The sequence below is a fragment of the Naegleria gruberi genome (assembly GCF_000004985.1).
Source record: "Naegleria gruberi genomic scaffold NAEGRscaffold_22, whole genome shotgun sequence".
NCBI lineage: Eukaryota > Heterolobosea > Eutetramitea > Acrasida > Naegleriidae > Naegleria > Naegleria gruberi.
In genome coordinates, this window is record NW_003163305.1 from 370572 (window position 1) to 390429 (window position 19858).

The window sequence follows — 19858 nt, forward strand, 5'->3', positions numbered from 1 at the left end:
AGAAATATTCGAAACATTTGTTTCCTCAATTTATCAGGAATTCCACATACTGACTTGTATCTTCAAGGCGTTTCCACAGTTCGTTTCTTTTTGGCAATGAGTACATTAACCTTCAATTAACAGACAACTCAGGAGTACTACCGGTATTTCTTTTTAAAAACAAATTTAATGTACTTGTGGGTAGAAAAGATAGTGGAAAGAGTACCATTTTCGACACATCGTTCTGTCAGTTCAAAGATATTACCACTTGATGGATGTATGTATTGATATGAATGAGGTTTTTTCATTACCTCAATTGGAATAAGTGCTGTCAATATCTTCATCAATGCTGAATAGTCGATCAGAGTACTTCTGTCAACTATTTCCAAATAGCATTTATCATGGAAGCATAATTCAATATCCACTCTATCTAAAACAGTTATCTCATCCATGCAGGAGTCGATGGCACATCTGTCTTGCTCTCATTCCAAGATCTATTGCAAGTCCCTATTTTTGCAATAAAGGAATTTTGAATATTGCTCCTCACCTCTTCATTTGGACATCTAAGAAAGAAAGGATTTTTCAAGGTATATGTTATTTGAGAGCAACTTTCCCTCACATTACTGGTTTGAGAAGTTTTAGATCCAGTTAGATACCCAGAATAAAACATTAATTTCCAGAATAGTTCGTGTTTTCTCTTAATTTGTCCACAAGTAAATATTGTAACATCCACATCCAAACTCATGTCAATTTCTATTTCTCCTCCGTTCTTCAAGGTTTCTAAATCATCAATCATTTCAATATCATCTGAAGATTCAATGTTTAATATCTGAACTAGCTCTCCAGTTGTACCTGTTGAAATCCAATAATCAGAAATCTTTCCTAAAGCAAAATATGAGCATAATGACCACATGTTGAACACTAACTTGGAATTGCCATCAACATTGTAACCGTTGTACCAATGATTGAGCTCTTTGAACTCAGTATCCAATCCTGGATAATCTTTACCTCTGATTCTTTTTAATGCTGAAGACAGTTCTGGTTGGGTAATTCCAAACTCTGTCGTAAAAATCTCATCACTTTGTGTTGAATAATAACACAAGTTATTGAGTCCCGAAAGGTATCCCATATCTGTAAGTAGTACAATACCCATGAACAAGCTAAACTCAATAGACTCATTCCTTTTTAAAAAGGAAAATATATTTGCAAATATTTCAAAAATCTCTTTTCTAAAGCTCATATAAACACTTCCCATAAGAGGTGAGTCATATTCATCTATCAGTAAAACGACCTTAGATTGGTGATGCTTGTGTAGACATTCTATCAGGTGTTCCAAAGCGAATGTATCTGTTTGTTTTTGATATTCTAATAATTTCTGCTTGTCAGAATCTGTTAAGGTTTCACTATTCAATAAATAGCCAAACTCGTTGACTAGTTTAGTCAACAAATGGAGAATATTGCATCTAGTTTCTTCCAAGGAGTTAGATACTACACCATTAAATGAAATAAGGACTACAGGATATTTGTTCATGTGCAGTTTGCACAAGTCTTCCCTTTGCATAATCTTTAAATCTTTAAACAATTTCTCTGAAGTGGCAGTTTGGTTTATATCAAGGAAATATGATAACATGTTCAAATTGAATGATTTTCCAAACCTTCTTGGCCTCAATATTAGTGAGTGTTGTGACTTTCTCTTTTCTAATACATGCTCAATGAACAGTGACTTATCAAAAAGAAGCATTTCTTTGTCACATGTATTGGAGAATGTAATTCCAGGATAACAACTAACAAGGGCAGAAAATGCAACAATTGAAATCTCATCACCCCATAGTAGTTCTTGTATAAGCAATTCTTGCAATGAATCATCTCCCCTAATCGGCTTATTTTCATAACAATAACTCCATTGTTGGGATCTCTTATTCTGTTGGTATGCTACTTGTTCAAACAATGCAAAAGCAGCACCGAGTGGTCTTTTGGAACTCATCTTTGTAGTTATGGAAGTAGTTTTGTTGTTTGTTATTATTTTCACAATCACCACATCATCACAAGCAGTGGCGCTAACAATTATTTGTGTTTCACCAAAACTGTGCCAAGTGTCTTCATAATTCAACAAATGGCCACAAGTAAATTCGAAACCTGAGTATTCATCTAGAAGAGATCCGATCAAGCTATCTTCAGACATAGCCTTAACTGTGCTTTCTTGTTTGTCGAACAAAATGTGTACACGAACAGAGAGAGACATTTTTTTGTTGTACAATCATGAAAGGAATTCGAATATGTGTAAGTATCAACACATTGACCTCTTCCAGAACATGCTAGTAATGTATTCATAATTGTTCAAATATGTTTCAATTTCATTAATGATACTAAGGTGAGTTATCAATATCTTAATAATCAAGTAACACTTCTGTTGATAATTGGATTCTATTCGGGAGGATGGAGTTAGAAATATGCAATGACAATAAAATATTTTATTGTATTGAATGAAAAGCAACAAATCTAATTATTCCTCATTTTCTTCTTCCTCTTCATTCTCGTCATTCTCTTCATCACTGTCATTTGTTATTTTCACTTGTTTCAATAATGCAACAATATTATCGAATTTCTTACTCTCTGCAATTGTTATTGGTTTTTCATTATTGACTTTAGTATAACCATATCCATCCCAATAACCTGAGTAGGTGTGCTTTCCCTTATTTACCTTAATTTTTGAATTTTCCAATAATAATTTGACAATTTCCTCATGTCCATTCATACAAGCTCCATATAGTGGTGTAATATATCCCAAATTAATTTCAATTTCTTGTTTTGATAGCAATAATTTCACAATATCAACAAATCCATTCAAACATGCAATAAAGAGTGGTGTTACTCCACTGAAACAACTCTCAAACTCTGCATGATCTTCGCCAACCGATTCTTCAAGTCTTCCCTTTGAAATATCAAACTTTTTACTCTCTGAAAGCAATAGTTCAACAATTTCCAAATCACCCTTTTCACATGCTACAAACAATGGTGTAGTTGTTCCCAAATCAATTTTCACACCCTTTGAAAGAAGCAATTTCACCATCTCTCCATTGCCCAATTCACATGCCATACACAATGTTGTTCTCTTATCAATCAATCTATTAGTGGAGTAATCTATTTCATACTCTTCTTCATCATCAATACTCTTTTCATTCTCATCTGCAACAAACAACCAATCGAGAAGATATAAATCAGCAGCATCAACCAAAACATTCATCATTTCAGGATTCTTTTCTGATGCAACAATCTTGCCAAACTTGTCTTGGTTTTCAATGATCCATTCTTTGAATACTCCCTTATCTGCTTTCAACAAATCGGAAGCATTGCTATGTGCAATCAAGTAGTCAAAATCTACATCTTCTTCTTGATTGGATGGTTTAGTTTTCTTCCTTGGTGGTGAAAGATTTTCGTCCTTGCTGTGATCAGATGAAGACATTTTTATTTTAATAAGTTTTTATAAACACAATCCCCTATTCAATAAAATCATTTTTTACTCAATTGACTTCGATCACCAACTCGAAGTGTTAAAATATCAACATCAATAATATTGTAATCATGATTATTAATTAACTACCAACCAATAGCCTTTATTTTACTCCCAAATGAAGTTTCAAAAGGGAAAATTTCTTCAATGCAACATCATGAAAACCAATGGTTCCTTGTGTGAATGAAAAAAACTAGAGAACCTTCAACGGAGGATAAAGAGAGCGGTCTTTGCTTCTCTTGGTGATTTTTGCTTTTTGAAAAATTTGATTAAAAAAATTGCAAAAGAATCTCTTCATTAAGATGCCATCATCATCAGAGCAGAATAATAACCAACAAGAATTGGTTGACAATGATCAACAAGAACAAGAACAACACACAGAAAATTCGGAACAAGCTGCTGCTGTTTCTACCAATTCGTCATCGGCAGTGATATCATCACCTAATAGCAATGTCGGAAAGACACTTCCTCCTGTGTATGATGACGTTAATGCCAAGCCTAGTGAGTTGCAAAATTTAATTGGATACAAATCGAATGGTGTTGATGATTCTCTATTGAGAAAATATATTTTAAATCCATATATTTACGAGACTAGTATCAAATTATTTCCAAAGTGGATTGCTCCAAATATGATAACGTTGACTGGGTTTTCTTTTATTTGCATCAGTTTGATTTTCTCTTATATTTATGCTTGGGGAGGTTTTTCAATGTACTATTGTCAACATGTACATTTTCTTGCAGAAGTTGGTGGAATGAAATCAGTAATTCCAAATGCTACTTATCATTCAATCACTGATTTTTGTGTTTCCGAACAAACACAATTCTTTTTAGAGAGAAATCAAACCTCTCCATTTAATGAATCTTTGAACAGTACAAGCAACTTTTCTCAAAACTTTGTCACAGATACTTTCCTGATGGGTTATCTCCCTCGTTGGGTGTTTTTCATTAATGCATTGTGCATCTTTTTATATCAAACCTTTGATAATTTGGACGGAAAGCAAGCTAGAAATATGAAACAAAGCTCTCCTCTTGGAGAAATGTTTGATCACGGTGTTGATGCCTTAACTTGTACATTGGGTGGTATGGCTTTTTTAGCTACTGCAGCAGCTGGAAATTATGGAGTATGGCAATTATCAGGTATGTAATATTCGAGAATTGTGGATTTTAAAACTCAATTTAGACACATTCAGTATCGATGTTAAATGGTTTTATTTCTTACTACTTGTAGTTTCCGGAGATTTGCCTTTCATTACTGCTACATGGGAAGAATTTCATATTGGATATTTGTATTTGGGTTTCGTCAATGGACCAATTGAAGGAGTATTGTCAATTGTTTTTTCACAACTTATTGGATTGTGTTTAGGAGCAGCTGTTTTCCAATGGCAACCATTAGGATTCGTATGGGAAAGTTGTCCACCTTTCCATCTTATTTGTATTGGAGGATCTGCTGCATTGGCTGTTGTTTCTGCTTTAATGAATATGAAGAAAGTTCTCATGCTCAACAAATCTATCAAACCACTCATTGAACTCTTCCCATTCATTTGTTATATTGCATTCATGGTCTTGGCCTTCTTAATCAACACCAAAGCATTGAATACTATTCCTCTTGTTGCAATTCTTGGATATTGTTTCCAATTCGGATATTTGGCATCAAATGTTACTCTTGCTCACTTACTGAAACGAAAGATTCCAAACATTTTGGATATTAGATATATTATCATCTTCTTCCTTCAATTGTGTGGTGTTTTTGCTGGAGTTTGGGGATTGGCCTTCTACAGTTTCACAATGGCATTAATTTACTTTAATTTTGCATTGAGTGTTTGTCATTCCATTGCTGGTTTCTTAAAGATTAATGTGCTTACCATTACACCTCCAAAGGAAGATAAAAAGATTGAATCCAACACCACCAACCAAAATACCACCACTGCAGCTGCAGCTGTCCAATAAAGGCTTGCATCTATTTCCTAAAAAGCTCAGTAGGAGATATCCATTTATTCTTATTCAGTTTATTCCTTGCATCCAAAGTAAGGACAAATGGTACTGTAACAATTGTTTGGATGTTGTGGCCTCCCTTTTCTTCCAAACCACTGACCTGAACCAACAATTATTCAAAAAAACAAATCATTGCTTTCTCTTAGAGACAATTTACCCATCCAGTTCCGATAAGAAAAAAGGCTTGTTTTTTCCGACCTAATATTCCAAGGCTTTCCGTTTGAATAGTCTTCCGAGTAGTAACAAATAACATCAAACAAACCTTGTCAGGACAACAACAACATTCAACATTATGGTTAATAAGACCAAACATTTATCGAATAGTATTCTTCCCAATAATAATAACAACAATAACCATGGAAATAATCATGGAAGTGGTCAAGAAGAACCACCATCACTACATCCCATCTCATGTAATCGGTGCCGATCTAGACACACCAAATGTGATAAACTACTTCCAACATGTTCATATTGCATGGAGAATAACCTTCCATGCATTTACGAAACTCCCAAAAAGTTGAGGAAAAACTACATGGCAGAATTTGTTGATTTGAATCAGAATGTAGTTTCTTCTGCATTGACTCACTTGCAAAATCCCCAATCGAAATATAAGGTCTACAAATTCAGTGTAGGAGAAAAGAAAAAGAAGAAGAGGAGAGAAAGACCAAGTAGAAATGAACATCTTCAACAACATGTTGTTGCATCTTCAAATTCCACTTTGGAAAATATGGATAGTAATAGTCCTGCTAGGATCAAATGCACAATCTATTAATTTGCATGCCACTCAACAAGAATTTGAACGATCACAACAACAACAACATAAAACATATAGAGCATTCATGTACAAATTAATGACAAATCACTTGGATGAGAAGCTATTGTTAAAAACATTCCGAACCGATGCTTACACCTACTACACACAGTATATTGCGTAAGTTTACTGTTTATACCCATCTATTTACCTTAATAGTTTTGGAACGACATTGCTGAGTGAAAAAACAATTGAGAGAGTTTATGAATTTGTGGATGAGGACCAAATGACTCAAATATATCCTGAGGATGTTCTCTCACTCATCTATGCAATACATGCAGTGAATTTGTTTGTTTTTGAACAACGAGATGTATCTTTTAAGAGTTTTGAGAAGTCACTTCGATTATTGCAGTACGATCCATCAAATATTGAGAATTTAATTTTATGTTTGGATGTTGCTGCAAATGGATCAGAAGGTTCTAGCGTTTTATGTTTATCGAGCGATGGAAGCAGTTCAGATGTCTACTTTTCTAGTAATAGAGATCACAATTCATTATTTTTAATTAGTGCAAGACTGATGCTTTCACAATATTGTTTATGTTTGGGATTTATTCCTACAGCAAGCCATTTTCTTAATGAGGCAGATATCATGCTGAAGAATAGATTTCCTACTTACAGAAATCAGAGCTACTTGCCATCAAGCATTCTAGGAGCAATGGTGGATCCTATTGCCTCTCTTTATCAAGGACTAACACCAGACGAAATCTTTGTTTTGAAATACAGATTAGTATGTGGTGTTAAATTAGACGATATTAGATTTTTCCAAGAGAGATTGCCTCAATATATTGGATATTCAACACCTCAAACTTTTGAACCCTATACGAGAACGTCATCTGTGCTATTAGATGACCCTAAATATTTATTTTCTTCCTATGTTAACAAGTATATATTTGGTACAGCACTGTTTATTATTGGAATGGGAAAGAAGGATTTGCTGAACTTACTTCTTTCACCAAATATTGTACTGAAAGATCAGCCAAATATACCATTCATGATCATTGGAGTATTGGATTTTAATGGAAAATTATTGAAAAAACTCACAATTGATAGATTCAAAATGACTGAATCAGAGGTAAGCTCTCTTACCATCCCAACTGAGATTACCCATAGATATGCAGACTTGGTTTTCACATTCCAGAAAATATTCACGACAAGCTATAGCTTCCTGGTATTGCATGAAGTTGTTATCAATTATTCTAGTCCTCTCACCTTGATGAACATTGGCAGAAATGATATTGATATTGAAAATGTTAGAAAATGTTTGAATTTTAGAAATGAATTTGCTGATGAGTTGAGTGATCTGTATGCTGTTTTACCTGATTACACCATTCATTTCATAAGTTTAGTAGTAATTACAGTATTTCAAGTTGCAAAAATTCACTATGACAAGATATTAGATAGTGGAATGAACTTTGAACGAAAATTATTAACAAGATTGAAAAATGATTTTAGAATGTTGCATATATTAAGAAAGAAATTCCCACAATTATTTGAACATGACCATCTCATTACTTTCTACAATGCAATTGAGGATAAAATAAACCAAATATCTAATTAGTCAACCCTCTCTTAAATGTCAATACTTCAAATAACATTTTCCAATCTCCCATAAAACTCCAAAGTGGATAAGTAAATGTTGCAGGTCTATTTCTCTCAAAAACAAAATGACCAATCCAAGCCAATCCATATCCAACAAGTAACATGACTGGCAAGGCAGATTTAAATCTTCTCTTATATAATAAATAACCACCGATTGCAGTTGAAGATAAAGTTCCAATCACATGCAAAGATCTACAAATGGCATTGGAATGTTGTGAAATATAGAATGGATAAAATTCATCAAACGATTTATAAACAACGACTGATGAAGATGGAGTTGCTGCTGGTGAAGTAACAACAGCTGTTGTTGTTGATGAGGAGGTGGAGGTGGACATTTTTTTAAACTGTTATTAAAGGACTTGACTAAATATTTCCTAATTTGTTCATTATTTTGTAAAGTGAAACTCCAATTCTCCAATAGTACAATACTACTCTTTCATAATATTTTACTTTATTGTCTTGTAAATTTATTTAAAACAATGTTACAAACAATGTCATGATCATTGAAATGACAATCAACATTCTTTCCCATGACAATGACACATTACTATTACCTTCATTTCTAGAAGTAACTGCCTTAGTCGAAGTAGCTGCCTTGGTACTAGTTTGAGCTTGAGAACAAGTACTAGCAGTGAAAAAGTCCAAAACAATTGAATTGGTATAATCATGTTTGTTTGGATAGGCAGATGAGGAATGAGAAGCAATCAATAATCTCATAGAGTTTCCCTTGGCAATTTCAAAATAGGTGCCAGGAGCTGTGCCTGGACGAGTTAATGGACGAACCAAAGTGATGGTTGTTGTGGAGCCAGAAATGGAAGATGTGGCAGAGGTGTAATATGGAGCTCCTGAAATTGCTGATGGTTGACTGTTGGCAGAAGCATAGAACTGTTTGTGTTAATTAATATTTGTGTGAAGAAATGTGTAAAAATTAGTGTCAAATAAATAGCACAACTTACTTCACCAGTGATGGTTGACTGAGTGGCAAGCAAAATAGTGGCACCTGTCATTCCGGTTGTTGAACCTGACTTTAAACCAATGGAAGCCCAACCAGAAGAGTTTGGAATTGTGAAACGAGCAGAAAGTTTGTTTCCTGTTTGATCAGCTGTCCACTCAACCTTGTATCCATTTCCAATATCTTTACAATTCGAATAGGTTTGGGCGTTGATGAGTGTAGCAGCAATGAGAGTTAAAAACAAGGCAATGATTACGAATCTTGACATTTTTTTAAGAGATTAATAGATCAAAAAGTTGGAAAGTGTGAAATTTTCAAGTGACACTTCTAGTCAACTGGAAAAGATTGAGGCCTGTAAGAATTTTACGATTGGATGATACATTGTAAAATGCAGTAATTTGATGAAAAGTGAGTGGCGTTTTACAAGATTGAATATCTTTCAATTAGGCAAACAGTCCAATTACAGAAAGAATCCTTTCCAATTTTTGACCACTGACATCTTTACGGCTCAACATTCAAAAATTACAACAAAATTTGAAGCTAGCTTTTATTTAACAAACCAACAATCCAACAAGAGCCAAAACAACCACAACCATCAAACCAACTCCATTTCCAATAGTAGTAGTAGCAGTAGCTGCACTAGTTGTTCCACAAGTACTCGATGCAAATAAATTCAATGTAGTTCTATAAGTACTTGCATGAATGGATGGATAGGAATTAGAATTGTGAGCAGCAAATAAGATATCCATTGAGGTACCACTTGAAAAGGTATAGTAGGTGGCTGGAGAGGAGGATGGACGAGTTAGTGGACGAACCAAAGTTAAAGTTGTGGTTGAGCCAGAGAGGGATGAAGATGCAGAGGTAAAGTTACTGGCAGTCTGAGTTGGAGCAGTATTGGCACTAGCATAATACTGTATAATAGTTTTACAATAATATATTAAATACATTACAAAAAAATAATAACAATGTTAAAAAAAATTGATAAATACAACAATGAAAACTTACTTCACCAGAAATGGTAGACTTGGATCCAATGAGAATGGTTGAACCACTCATTCCTGATCCAGAATTTTTAAAACCAACAGCAGCCCAACCAGAAGAATTTGGAATTGTGAAACGAGCTGTCAAAGTTCCATTGGCGACAGTCCATTCTGCCTTGTAACTATTACCAAAGTCTTTACAGTTGGAGTAGGTTTGGGCATTGACCAAGAGGATGGCACAGGAGAGGAGTAAACACAAGGTGATTAAGAGTTTTGACATGTTTTTTTTGATGTTGAAATTTTGTTATTCGAATGTAGTAGAATGTTGTTGTTGAAGAAATTGTTTGATGTGAAAGGAAAGTCAGCTGGATAATGTCACAACAAGGATGACAAACGGGGAATTTACAGGTTCATTAGTTTACAATGCGTAAGAATCCTTGTAATTTTTTGGCAACAGGTAAAAGTGGAATCTTCCTACAAACAATGAACTCGTGCTTCCAATGGTAAGAGATTTTGGCATACAAATTATTTTAGTTTACAATTTGTAGAAATGTTTACAGAAGAATGCTTTTAATTTTTGGTAGGTTTATAAAAGTGGAAGGTAAAACCACTATCATTATCCTTAATAGGTTTGTCTTCGTTATCAAACTCATGGAATTTCCATCTCTTATTGCCTTGACATTGTGGTGGAGGTTGGAAGGAAGACATTACAAACATGCCAGCACCGGGCACAGGTGGTTGTTGACTTTCATTTTGGAATGCAAGAGCCTTCTTTGATTTGGCCTTAATAGCCTTTTGTTTTGGTTCAGATGGTGGATCCATAGGAGCAAATTGTTGTTGGTTTTGAGCAGCAAGTGCAATAGAATCCATAGAATGTGCTTTTCTGACACCACCTATCACACCACCAATTTTGACAGATTTGGCCTTTGGTCTTGTTTCTCTTGGTGTTGTTGATTCTTCTACAATAAAATCAGCAGAATGAGTTGAATCAGTAGGTGTTGGAACTTCTAGTGTCTCTGATGTTTCAGTATCATTATTATTCTCTGTTGTGTTATTCAATTCTGACTCAGCACTCTTCTCTAGAGCAAGTAAATCGTTACTGGACTCTGAATGGTTCTTTTTACGTCCCTTCTTGCTAAAGTTGTTATTCTTTCTCTTTTTAGATGTTTCTTTATCCATTTCTTTTTCAAGTAATCCTGTAAGATTATCACTACTTCTGGTAGGAGGCATTTTCTTGGACTTGGCTCTCTTCAAATTTCTCATAGAACTTGTGCTCATTGATCTTTTCATTTCACTTGAGGATGGCTTTTCAGGCTGGACAATTTGTTCACCAAATGAAGTAAGAGAAGACTCAGTTGGAATGTGTAAATTATTAGCATTGATGGATGAAAGACAGTTCATTGATTGAGATCTACTCAAAGGGCTGAATGGTATTGAGCTATATGGATATCCACTTGTCTGACTAGAAGATGATGTATTACTAGAGACACTTGTAGTTGAGGTAGATCTTTTCATACCTGAAACAGCATTTTGTTGTTGAGTGATGGTATTAGCCAAATTTGCAAGATTTCCATATGCATTCGCAAGTAATTTTTGATTCTGTTGAAGAGTATTCATCATGGTGTTATACAATTCAACAGAGCTCAAATTATTGGAATTCAAAGCATAATTTTCGTAAGCATCATCAAGATCAATAGTATTCTTATTGGCAGAATCTTCAGACTCTTCAGTATTATTTTGGACCTCTGTTTGTTCTGTTGGTTGTTTTGGTAAATTAGATTTTGGTCTTTGTGGATTTCTATTGTTAGAAGTTTGTGGATACAAGGATGAAATTGGGATAATATTGCTGGAAGACGCTGAGGATATTGAAGGCATAGTTTTGCTTCTTGTGATACTGGAGTTTGAAGAGGTTGTGCTGGTTGGAGTGGACACTGCTGGTTTAGTAGTTTGTTGTTGTTGCTGTTGTTGTTGTTGAATAAGCTCTTGAACAACTTGGAGTGACTTCATTTGAGAACCAATCATAGATGCCACAACTTGTTGCTGTTGAGCTAATTGTCTAGAGAGTGCTAAATTTTGTTGTGCCAAGTTTTGTTGTTGAAGATGGAATGCAGATGGAGGAGATGAAGAAACACTTGGTGGTGTAGAAGGAAGAAGATTACTAGCTGATGCCCTCAAAATTGCTTGTTGTAATTCTTCCAAGTTTGTGGAAGGGGGTATTGTACCATTGATTAGCATTTCTTCAATGAGTGACATGTTGTATTGGTTCATATATTGTTGTTGTGTATTATTTAACATTTGTTGAGGGCCAAGTTGAGGTACTAGTTGTGGCTTACTCCTAGGTATAGAATTAGGAATGTTTAAACCACCAGTAGACTGCAGTAATTGTTGTTGTTGGAGTTTTTGTAGTTGTTGTTGGAATAGGAGAGTGTTACTGAGATTGGCAATAATATCTTGATCTTCAAGAAGAGGTTCTACATCTTCTCTTGAATTTGTCAGCAAATCTTCATTGAGGAACATTTGTTCATTAGTTGTAGGAGGTGTCATGTTTAGTAATTGTTGTTGAAATAAATTATGTTGTAGTGAATTCATCATATTAGGATTCAATAGTGGATTATAGGTATTCATTAAAGGTGTAGTGGTGTGTTGCCCATAATGTGAGTGATTATTATTTGGTTGAATACTGTGTTGGGACATCATGTAGGTTAGTCCAGGTGGTGTAAGAGATAGATGAGACGAACTGGAAATGTAGGAATCGCTCGTTGTTTGCCCTCCATCATCGTCATCAACAAAGGATGAAAATTGAAAAGCCTCTGATGAAGAAGAAGTTGGAGACGTTGAACTGGCATTATTCAACATGAAAATAGGATTAGAACTACTTTGAAAGAGAGGTTGATTATTGGTAGGTGTTGATGCTGTATCTTCAAAACCAGTAGTAAAATCATCTTGAAATTCATCATCTAAAAGTGAATTATGTTGTTGTTGTTGCTGTATACTCTGTCCATTATTGAGTAAAATTTCGGAAGAAGGTATTAGCAAACTATTATTTCTACTATTAGTACTCGATGATGTTGTTGTTGTTTTAAAGAGGCTTGAATTTATCACTCCGCCACTATTACTTGAATCAAAAAGAAAAGATGGTGTCGTTGATGATGCACTATTATTATTGACTGGTATCGTTCTTGTTCGCATTGTTGTGTTGTACATATTCGAAGAAGAAGAAGAAATAGAGGAGATGTGGAGAGGTTATAGTGAGTTATTGTTGATGTTGTAACCTTGCTCTCAGAAGAAAAGATTCAGAGTGTTTGTTGGTGGTTTTCGTTCACTGTCAAAGAAAGCCGTTTTTTTTTGCCTTGCTCCTTTTGTCTGAGATTCGAAAACTGATGGCACAAATGATGAACGACAATGAACAGGAAAAGGTAACCCTGTCTAATGGTTTGACTTTTCAAATAATGTTCAACACAATGCATTCGTTAATGGCCATCTGATTGGTTGCCATGATGTTAGGATTATCAAGAATTTCAAGTTAAGGTTGTTAAATTTCATTACTGCAGCAGCAGAGGTTAAAATTCGTTATTGATTCAACTCAGATTATTGAGCGACTCGAAAAATTTCTCTATCTGTACATTAATCTCAGGTTTAAATAAGGAATGAATATTACCACATTTCAAAATAAGATGTTAAAAGGTCCATTTCCAATAAATCCGATGACATTACTGGATTTTTGAACAAATACTGGAACGTATCTAATATATATTGTTTAATGTTTATTCATTCAATAACATGCAAGAATTATTTGTGTATGAGTGAATCAATAACTGAATAGATGGTACTTCCCATAATAACTAATCCCATCAAGAGTGTTAAGGCAGAACAGATTTTCAAAATTGTAAATCTTCCAGGTTCTAACTTTAAAGCGAGTAAACATGGTAAAATATAAGCCATGCTACAAGCACTAACACCTCCTGTGATATTGAAAACAATTCCCAAATCAGTTACTGAAAGGGCAATAACTAAGGCCAACCCCATAACAAAGAATGTTGCACAATAGTGAATTACAGACTTCTTCAATTGTTTAGCCTTCTTGCTAACACCATTTTCATCGAGGTCTGGATTATTATTTAGGAGAGCATTGGTTTCTGTGCTAGTCTTCTTTTTTGGCCAGCACCCAATAATTCCATTCTTTGAATTGTACCAATCTTCAAACAAAACTTCTATAACTAGAATGATACTATTTCTTGGCATGAATGCAGAATATGGAATTGAGAAAACAATAGAAACTGTCAAAAACATTCTTCCTACAATAGCAGCTGTGACATTCTTTGGGAATAAGTCCAAAACATTGGCTTCTTCCAAATTTCTATCCCAGAAAATCAAATAACCACCAATACCCATAGCTGTACAACAAATAACAGTCATAATAACAGTCGCAAATACTACAATGTAATACCTCAGTCTAGTAGCTCTTCTCAACTCTTGGAAAACGTGGAAGCTCATATCGTGACATATATAAATGTACGCCAGATTACCAAGAGATGACATAAACTTTGGATGTACAAACTGAAAAGCTTCCTGCCTGTCGTGAGGAATGTATCGTTTAGGTCCAAATAAAAGCTCATAATTTACAATAGCTGTGACAGCAAATACAGAAAAAACAGCTGCAAATGAGAAGAATGCAAAACTACCAAGTCTCTTTTGAAGAGCAATTGGAAGCAAGGCAACTGCCAAATAAATTAAGATAGCTCTTCTACTCAAAAATATACTATCAGAGTCAAATGCATATGCTAAAAGATCAGGAACAACTCTATTATGTGTTAATCTATAAAATTAGAGAAATACATACTGTCCAAACATGAGTAATTGAGCACAAGCACCTCCAAAATTGAAGAAAAATATAAAAACACAAGTCAAAAAGAATCCAATCTTTCCAAAACCTAACATGGCCAACTCTGGTAATGTAGTTTTTAAATGCCTCCTTGATAATTCGTACACTAAACAAAGTGTGAAAGCAGTCACTACACCAAACAATACAAACCAAATAATTGACATGTAAAGACCACTGGATGCAACTACTTGAGGCATACTGACAGTACCTGGGCTAATAACATCATTAATTAAATTCCAAATTGAGAAAAATAATCCTGTCTTTTTCATACTCATTAATTCCTTCCATAATTTGTCTTGTCTCTGTTTTCTCTTCAATTTTCGAGCTTCCTTTTCCTCATCAGGTAAATTTTCATTTGAAGTATTAATTGAATTTACATTTTCCAAACTATTAGTTGATTTCTTTTTTGGTACAAAATAATCATGATTCATGTCATTTACTACAAGAGTAGAACCTTCATCAGTTCTCCTTGTTGTATCTATTGGAACTCGTTGACCAGTTGAATCAAAGAAGACAACTTCTTCTTCTTGGTCTTCATGATTTTTCTTATTGAATATCTTACTAAACAATGACTTCTTTTTAGATTTTGGTGGATATGATCCTGCTTGAATATCATCATAATTAGGAGCAGAATAATACATTCCATTTTGTTCTACACTATTACCATGGTGATTACTACTATTATTATTAATTAATATTCCTGCAGATGGTTGATATGAAAAGGCTTGGTCAAATGTTGGTGAAACAATAATTGATGAGCCTGTAGTAGTTTCGGACGAATCCATCGTATTGAAATGATATTGATGCGGAGCCATTTCTAAAATAAATATATTTAAAAATGATAACAAAATTATAATAATAATAAATAAATATTTCAAAATAAGATAATTTTTCTCTCTTCAAAAATTTAATATTGTGTGTTGTGTTGTGATGATGGAAGGTTTTGTTTTCAACTCGCTTCTATAACTTGGAGAAAGAGAATTGATGATGAGCAAGTGTGTGAAACGTTTTTTTCTTCTTCGATCCTCGCCGATTGTTTTGTGAAAACTCCGAGGAGAGAGTTTTGCAAAGGATGAACAAGTTTGGGAGTGAGACCAATTTGAAATACAAACAAGAAAGTGCAGAAGTTTTCAATTCCAATTCAATTGAAGTATTTTCTTTCTCAGAAACATGAAATATTGAGTTTTTCAATATTTTCATTTAAATTCATCACATACATGGTTGATTCCTATGATATAAAGTATTCCAAATGAAACTATTTGAAAAGAATAGACTAATGGGATCAGTAAATAGTTCAATAATCTTTTCTTTTTCGAATAGAAACTGAACATTACCAGATATTACAAATTTTCGAGAAATTCCTTACATCACTTCTCACCAACAACAAATGTAACTGAACGATTTATTGAATTAACCAATAACGTTCTTTTGAAAATCATCATGAGACTAATAAGGATCGGAAATAGATGGAGGACATTCTTATTGTAAACTTCTAAAACAATGATGTATTAATAATACAAAAAAATGCGTCGAAATAAAACCTCACAAGATAAGCAAGATGTAGTGGAGGAGGTGAATGAGGTTGAGAAGGTTGATTCTCAACAAAAAGAAGAGATAATGCAAGCACCACCACCTGAAAGTAAAGAACAAATTGAGAAGAACCTAGTTGTGGATCATGCTAGAAAGCCTAAAACAGTTGAGGATTTCTTTTTGGAACGTCCATCATTATTAACATTTGAAGAGTCGGATTCTGAAGACGAATTGGATTTAAAGAAGAAGAAGAAAGTTAGCTTTGATGGATTTATGAATTTGACAATAATTTTTCTTGTTGCAGCAGTGATAAGAACAATGATTGATAATTTATCAGAGAGAGGTTTATTATTTCCGAATCTGGGTTTATTACATTGTATAAGTGATGAGTTAATTCAAAGATCTTGTGTTGATGTATTAATATTTACATTGACTTATAATTCTGTAATTTATTTGAATAGTTCTTTGAGAATGTATTTATTGCCACTTATTGGAAAAGATGGATCAATTGTCGACAAGTTAATAACAATTATTGAGACATTGGTGTTTTATGGATCTACATTTTCATATATTGGAATATTTGTAGTGGCAATTTTCATCAAGAGACTGTCATTGATGGTGAATATTGTAATCGTTTTCACAATGATGATCTATGGAATGAAAGCATACAGTTATTATGATTATATTAGAAGAAGAAAGTTTACTTTGAAGAAGGAAGGAAAGAGTGTAAATAGCGACGATGAAAGAAATATTGAAAAACCAACATCTCCAATTTCTCTCTTCAGGGAGTATTGCTACTTTTTATTTGCTCCAACATTGTGCTTTTTTAGGAGTTATCCAATGACCAATACCATTCGAATTTCTTTCATTCTAAAACAGGTTTTCAGTATTCTTATCTGTGGACTTGTAGGATGGTTTATATTTATTCAGTATTTGGAACCACTTTTTAGAAATAGTGCCAGTGTTGATCTTACTCCTCCAAGTATTGAGCATCTGATCACATTGTTTGAGGAAAACAAAAACAGCTCAACACAGAACATTATTGATGCATTTAGAGGATCTAAATCTGATCAACACTTTCTTAATAATTTAGGAAAATTTGGATACTTGCTCCTCAAAACCAGTGTGCCTTGGTTTGTTTTGTGGTTGATTCTCAGTTTTGCATTCTTCCACTGCTATCTCAATATTCTTGCTGAATTATGTTGTTGGGGTGATAGATATTTTTTCAATGATTGGTGGAATGCTCCAGATTTTCAAACATTCTGGAAGAATTGGAATAGACCTGTACATCAATGGCTCCTTCGTCACGTTTATCAACCTTCTCTCGGTTCTAATATTTCCAAGCCAATTTCTGTATTCTTTACCTTCTTGACATCAGCAATTCTTCATGAAATCTGTATGGCCATGGTGTTCAGAAGCTTGAAACTATACTTTTTCTATGCAATGATTGTACAAGCTCCATTTGTGTTACTTGCTCAATATTTTGGTCAATACAAGCCAAGAAAAGAGAAAAAGGATAAACAAAAGGAGTCAGGAATGAAGAAAGTTCCATCACTTTTGCAGCTTCCAGCAAAAGCTGAAGAAAAATTCAAAGAACTTGAAAGAAGAATATTGGAATTTAAATCTGATGTTGAAAAGAAATTGAAATCAAGAAAAAGCAAGAACTTTTTAAATAGACTTGGTAATACTTCAATGTGGATATCACTATTCCTTGGTCAACCATTACTATGCTTTGCTTACTTCCAAGTTTTTTATAGCTCTGAAAGTATGATTTGTGATGTAAGAAATAACAAGTATGGATATGGATTGGTATTTGATAGATGGTCTGATTCCTTCTCCAACGGAACCATTTCAAATATTGGTAATAGACTCATTGATGGAGAATGGAAAATAATATTGGATCAATTATTTTCCATTGTTACAGCAGCTTTGTTGTAAATAATTTAATATAATAATTTAATTGGAAATGTGGCTAGTTCAACTCTTGACTTTCTTCATCTGTTGGAGTCTCATCACCACCATACGAAGGAGTAGAGGCAGAAACTCCATCACTTTCTGATAAATAGGTTGCACTCTTTGATTTAAATGAAATGTGACCCTTAATTCCTGTACTCACTGGTGGGAATTCATTACTTCTTTCTCTCAAACTGTATGGCAACAATTCGTACAGTTTCTGATCTCCATCGATACCTTTGAGAGTGAATTCTCCCAATGGTCTAACAACTGGAGGCATAATTTCACCACCAACAATTAAATCATGCAAATTATGCTTGATGAGCTCATAGATATTATCGTGAATAATAATTTGACCTCCGTTGGCAGCACTTGCAACTCTGGCACTCAAATTTACAGAATTACCAAAGTAATCCAATTTACCAACGTTATCCTTATGTACATCAGGATTACAGATTGCTGTTCCCATTCTAACACGCACTCCTCTAAAGATAATGTTACCAAACTTGTCAACTTTGAATGCAGTTTCTTTGAAATTCATTACATTAGTTGGCCAATCCAATTTCATCAATTCACTTTGAGATCTCAACATCCATCTAATAGCATTCAAATAATCCTTAAAGGCAACCATGAAACTGTCACCTTGAGTTTTGATTTCATATCCTTGATATTCTTCCAATAATTTTCTCAGCAAGACATTGTGCAAATTGAGTGAAATTTTCATATCTTCTGTTGCTTCACTCCATAACTTGGTGGATTCTTGAATATCTGTGAAAATAATTGGGAATTCTCCATCTTTTGCAGTTGGAGCATAGGCAATAACCTTATTTCTCTTTCTAATGTGAGATCTCCATCCACATGCAATGCCAATTATAATCAATACACCAATTATTAAGGCAACTCCCAATACTGACACGAGAACTGCAATAATGACAACAGTGTTATCAACTTTACCAGTACAAATGAATACTGTTTCCTTCACTTGATCATAACAAAAGTTAACTCGCTGGTGAATATAGCCGAGTGCAGAGAAATCACCAAATACTGATGCAGTCTTACTAGATTTAACGTCATTACTCAATGAGATATAAGCTTGCTCAACAAATTCATTAGTATATGCTCCAATACCATAACTGGCATTTGGAATGATTTGGAATTGGGTGGAAATGTCAATAGACTGTTTAGCTATTGTGGAATTGACAATACCCATTCCATCAACTTCTGCTGGCCATATGAGAGAATTTACTTCACGCATCATCCACTGTTGATGGTATGTCTGATCTGGAAGAACGTTAATACACTTATCTTCATTATCACGACAGAATATCCATCCCATAATGATAGACTTTATGAGACGAATAACAATATTTCTATTCTTTGTTGGATTAGCATTAAACCAGTCCATATTCATCATGAGACCATCTTCATACATTTGAGTCCCTTCTTCATTGAATCCCATCACATTAAAATCATTGAGTGTATACAGATCTGTCTTACTGTCTGTTTTTAACTTTTCCAGTAATTGAGCAAGTTCATTGTAAACCATAGCCATAATCACATCGTATCTGTCTGGTTGTGTGATTAGAGGAAGTGCAGAGTATGATTGTTGTCTCATGCTGAGCTCCGATTCTGGATTGATATTGTACTTTCTCATGGTTGCTTTCAATGA

General features: G+C 34.1%; 12 protein-coding genes across 12 annotated transcripts; 4 read left to right on the forward strand and 8 right to left on the reverse strand.

The window, feature by feature from the left end:
• Nucleotides 1–418: 418 nt before the first annotated feature.
• NAEGRDRAFT_48898 (uncharacterized protein) lies at nt 419–2221 on the reverse strand (the record flags this gene model as incomplete). The annotated part of the gene is made up of 1 exon (XM_002677578.1): nt 419–2221. One exon carries the CDS (start codon nt 2219–2221, stop codon nt 419–421), a length of 1803 nt encoding a protein of 600 aa, XP_002677624.1.
• A 261-nt stretch (nt 2222–2482) lies between these two features.
• Nucleotides 2483–3442, reverse strand: NAEGRDRAFT_48899 (uncharacterized protein; the record flags this gene model as incomplete). The annotated part of the gene is made up of 1 exon (XM_002677579.1): nt 2483–3442. The coding sequence occupies one exon, from the start codon at nt 3440–3442 to the stop codon at nt 2483–2485; it is 960 nt and encodes a 319-aa protein (XP_002677625.1).
• Nucleotides 3443–3990: 548 nt separating this feature from the next.
• Nucleotides 3991–4840, forward strand: NAEGRDRAFT_2102 (uncharacterized protein; the record flags this gene model as incomplete). The annotated part of the gene is made up of 3 exons (XM_002677499.1): nt 3991–4189; nt 4394–4627; nt 4719–4840. Coding segments are annotated over 3 exons (555 nt in total), but the record flags the coding sequence as incomplete, so codon positions are not given.
• Nucleotides 4841–5774: 934 nt separating this feature from the next.
• Nucleotides 5775–6254, forward strand: NAEGRDRAFT_67285 (uncharacterized protein; the record flags this gene model as incomplete). The annotated part of the gene is made up of 1 exon (XM_002677500.1): nt 5775–6254. One exon carries the CDS (start codon nt 5775–5777, stop codon nt 6252–6254), a length of 480 nt encoding a protein of 159 aa, XP_002677546.1.
• Nucleotides 6255–6519: 265 nt separating this feature from the next.
• NAEGRDRAFT_79661 (uncharacterized protein) lies at nt 6520–7851 on the forward strand (the record flags this gene model as incomplete). The annotated part of the gene is made up of 1 exon (XM_002677501.1): nt 6520–7851. One exon carries the CDS (start codon nt 6520–6522, stop codon nt 7849–7851), a length of 1332 nt encoding a protein of 443 aa, XP_002677547.1.
• Nucleotides 7852–7861: 10 nt separating this feature from the next.
• Nucleotides 7862–8164, reverse strand: NAEGRDRAFT_5565 (uncharacterized protein; the record flags this gene model as incomplete). The annotated part of the gene is made up of 1 exon (XM_002677580.1): nt 7862–8164. A coding segment is annotated over one exon (303 nt), but the record flags the coding sequence as incomplete, so codon positions are not given.
• A 199-nt stretch (nt 8165–8363) lies between these two features.
• NAEGRDRAFT_67287 (uncharacterized protein) lies at nt 8364–9112 on the reverse strand (the record flags this gene model as incomplete). The annotated part of the gene is made up of 2 exons (XM_002677581.1): nt 8364–8777; nt 8849–9112. The coding sequence occupies 2 exons, from the start codon at nt 9110–9112 to the stop codon at nt 8364–8366; spliced, it is 678 nt and encodes a 225-aa protein (XP_002677627.1).
• Nucleotides 9113–9368: 256 nt separating this feature from the next.
• Nucleotides 9369–10104, reverse strand: NAEGRDRAFT_79662 (uncharacterized protein; the record flags this gene model as incomplete). The annotated part of the gene is made up of 2 exons (XM_002677582.1): nt 9369–9755; nt 9850–10104. 2 exons carry the CDS (start codon nt 10102–10104, stop codon nt 9396–9398), a joined length of 615 nt encoding a protein of 204 aa, XP_002677628.1. The 3' UTR covers nt 9369–9395.
• Nucleotides 10105–10380: 276 nt separating this feature from the next.
• NAEGRDRAFT_57972 (uncharacterized protein) lies at nt 10381–13147 on the reverse strand. Its single transcript, XM_002677583.1, has one exon. The coding sequence runs from the start codon at nt 13026–13028 to the stop codon at nt 10395–10397; it is 2634 nt and encodes an 877-aa protein (XP_002677629.1). The 5' UTR covers nt 13029–13147; the 3' UTR covers nt 10381–10394.
• A 466-nt stretch (nt 13148–13613) lies between these two features.
• NAEGRDRAFT_67290 (uncharacterized protein) lies at nt 13614–15521 on the reverse strand (the record flags this gene model as incomplete). Its single annotated transcript, XM_002677584.1, has 2 exons — nt 13614–14625; nt 14665–15521. The coding sequence occupies 2 exons, from the start codon at nt 15519–15521 to the stop codon at nt 13614–13616; spliced, it is 1869 nt and encodes a 622-aa protein (XP_002677630.1).
• Nucleotides 15522–16230: 709 nt separating this feature from the next.
• NAEGRDRAFT_57973 (uncharacterized protein) lies at nt 16231–18200 on the forward strand (the record flags this gene model as incomplete). The annotated part of the gene is made up of 1 exon (XM_002677502.1): nt 16231–18200. One exon carries the CDS (start codon nt 16231–16233, stop codon nt 18172–18174), a length of 1944 nt encoding a protein of 647 aa, XP_002677548.1. The 3' UTR covers nt 18175–18200.
• Nucleotides 18201–18532: 332 nt separating this feature from the next.
• Nucleotides 18533–19000, reverse strand: NAEGRDRAFT_3955 (uncharacterized protein; the record flags this gene model as incomplete). Its single annotated transcript, XM_002677585.1, has 1 exon — nt 18533–19000. A coding segment is annotated over one exon (468 nt), but the record flags the coding sequence as incomplete, so codon positions are not given.
• Between the last annotated feature and the right edge of the window lie 858 nt (nt 19001–19858).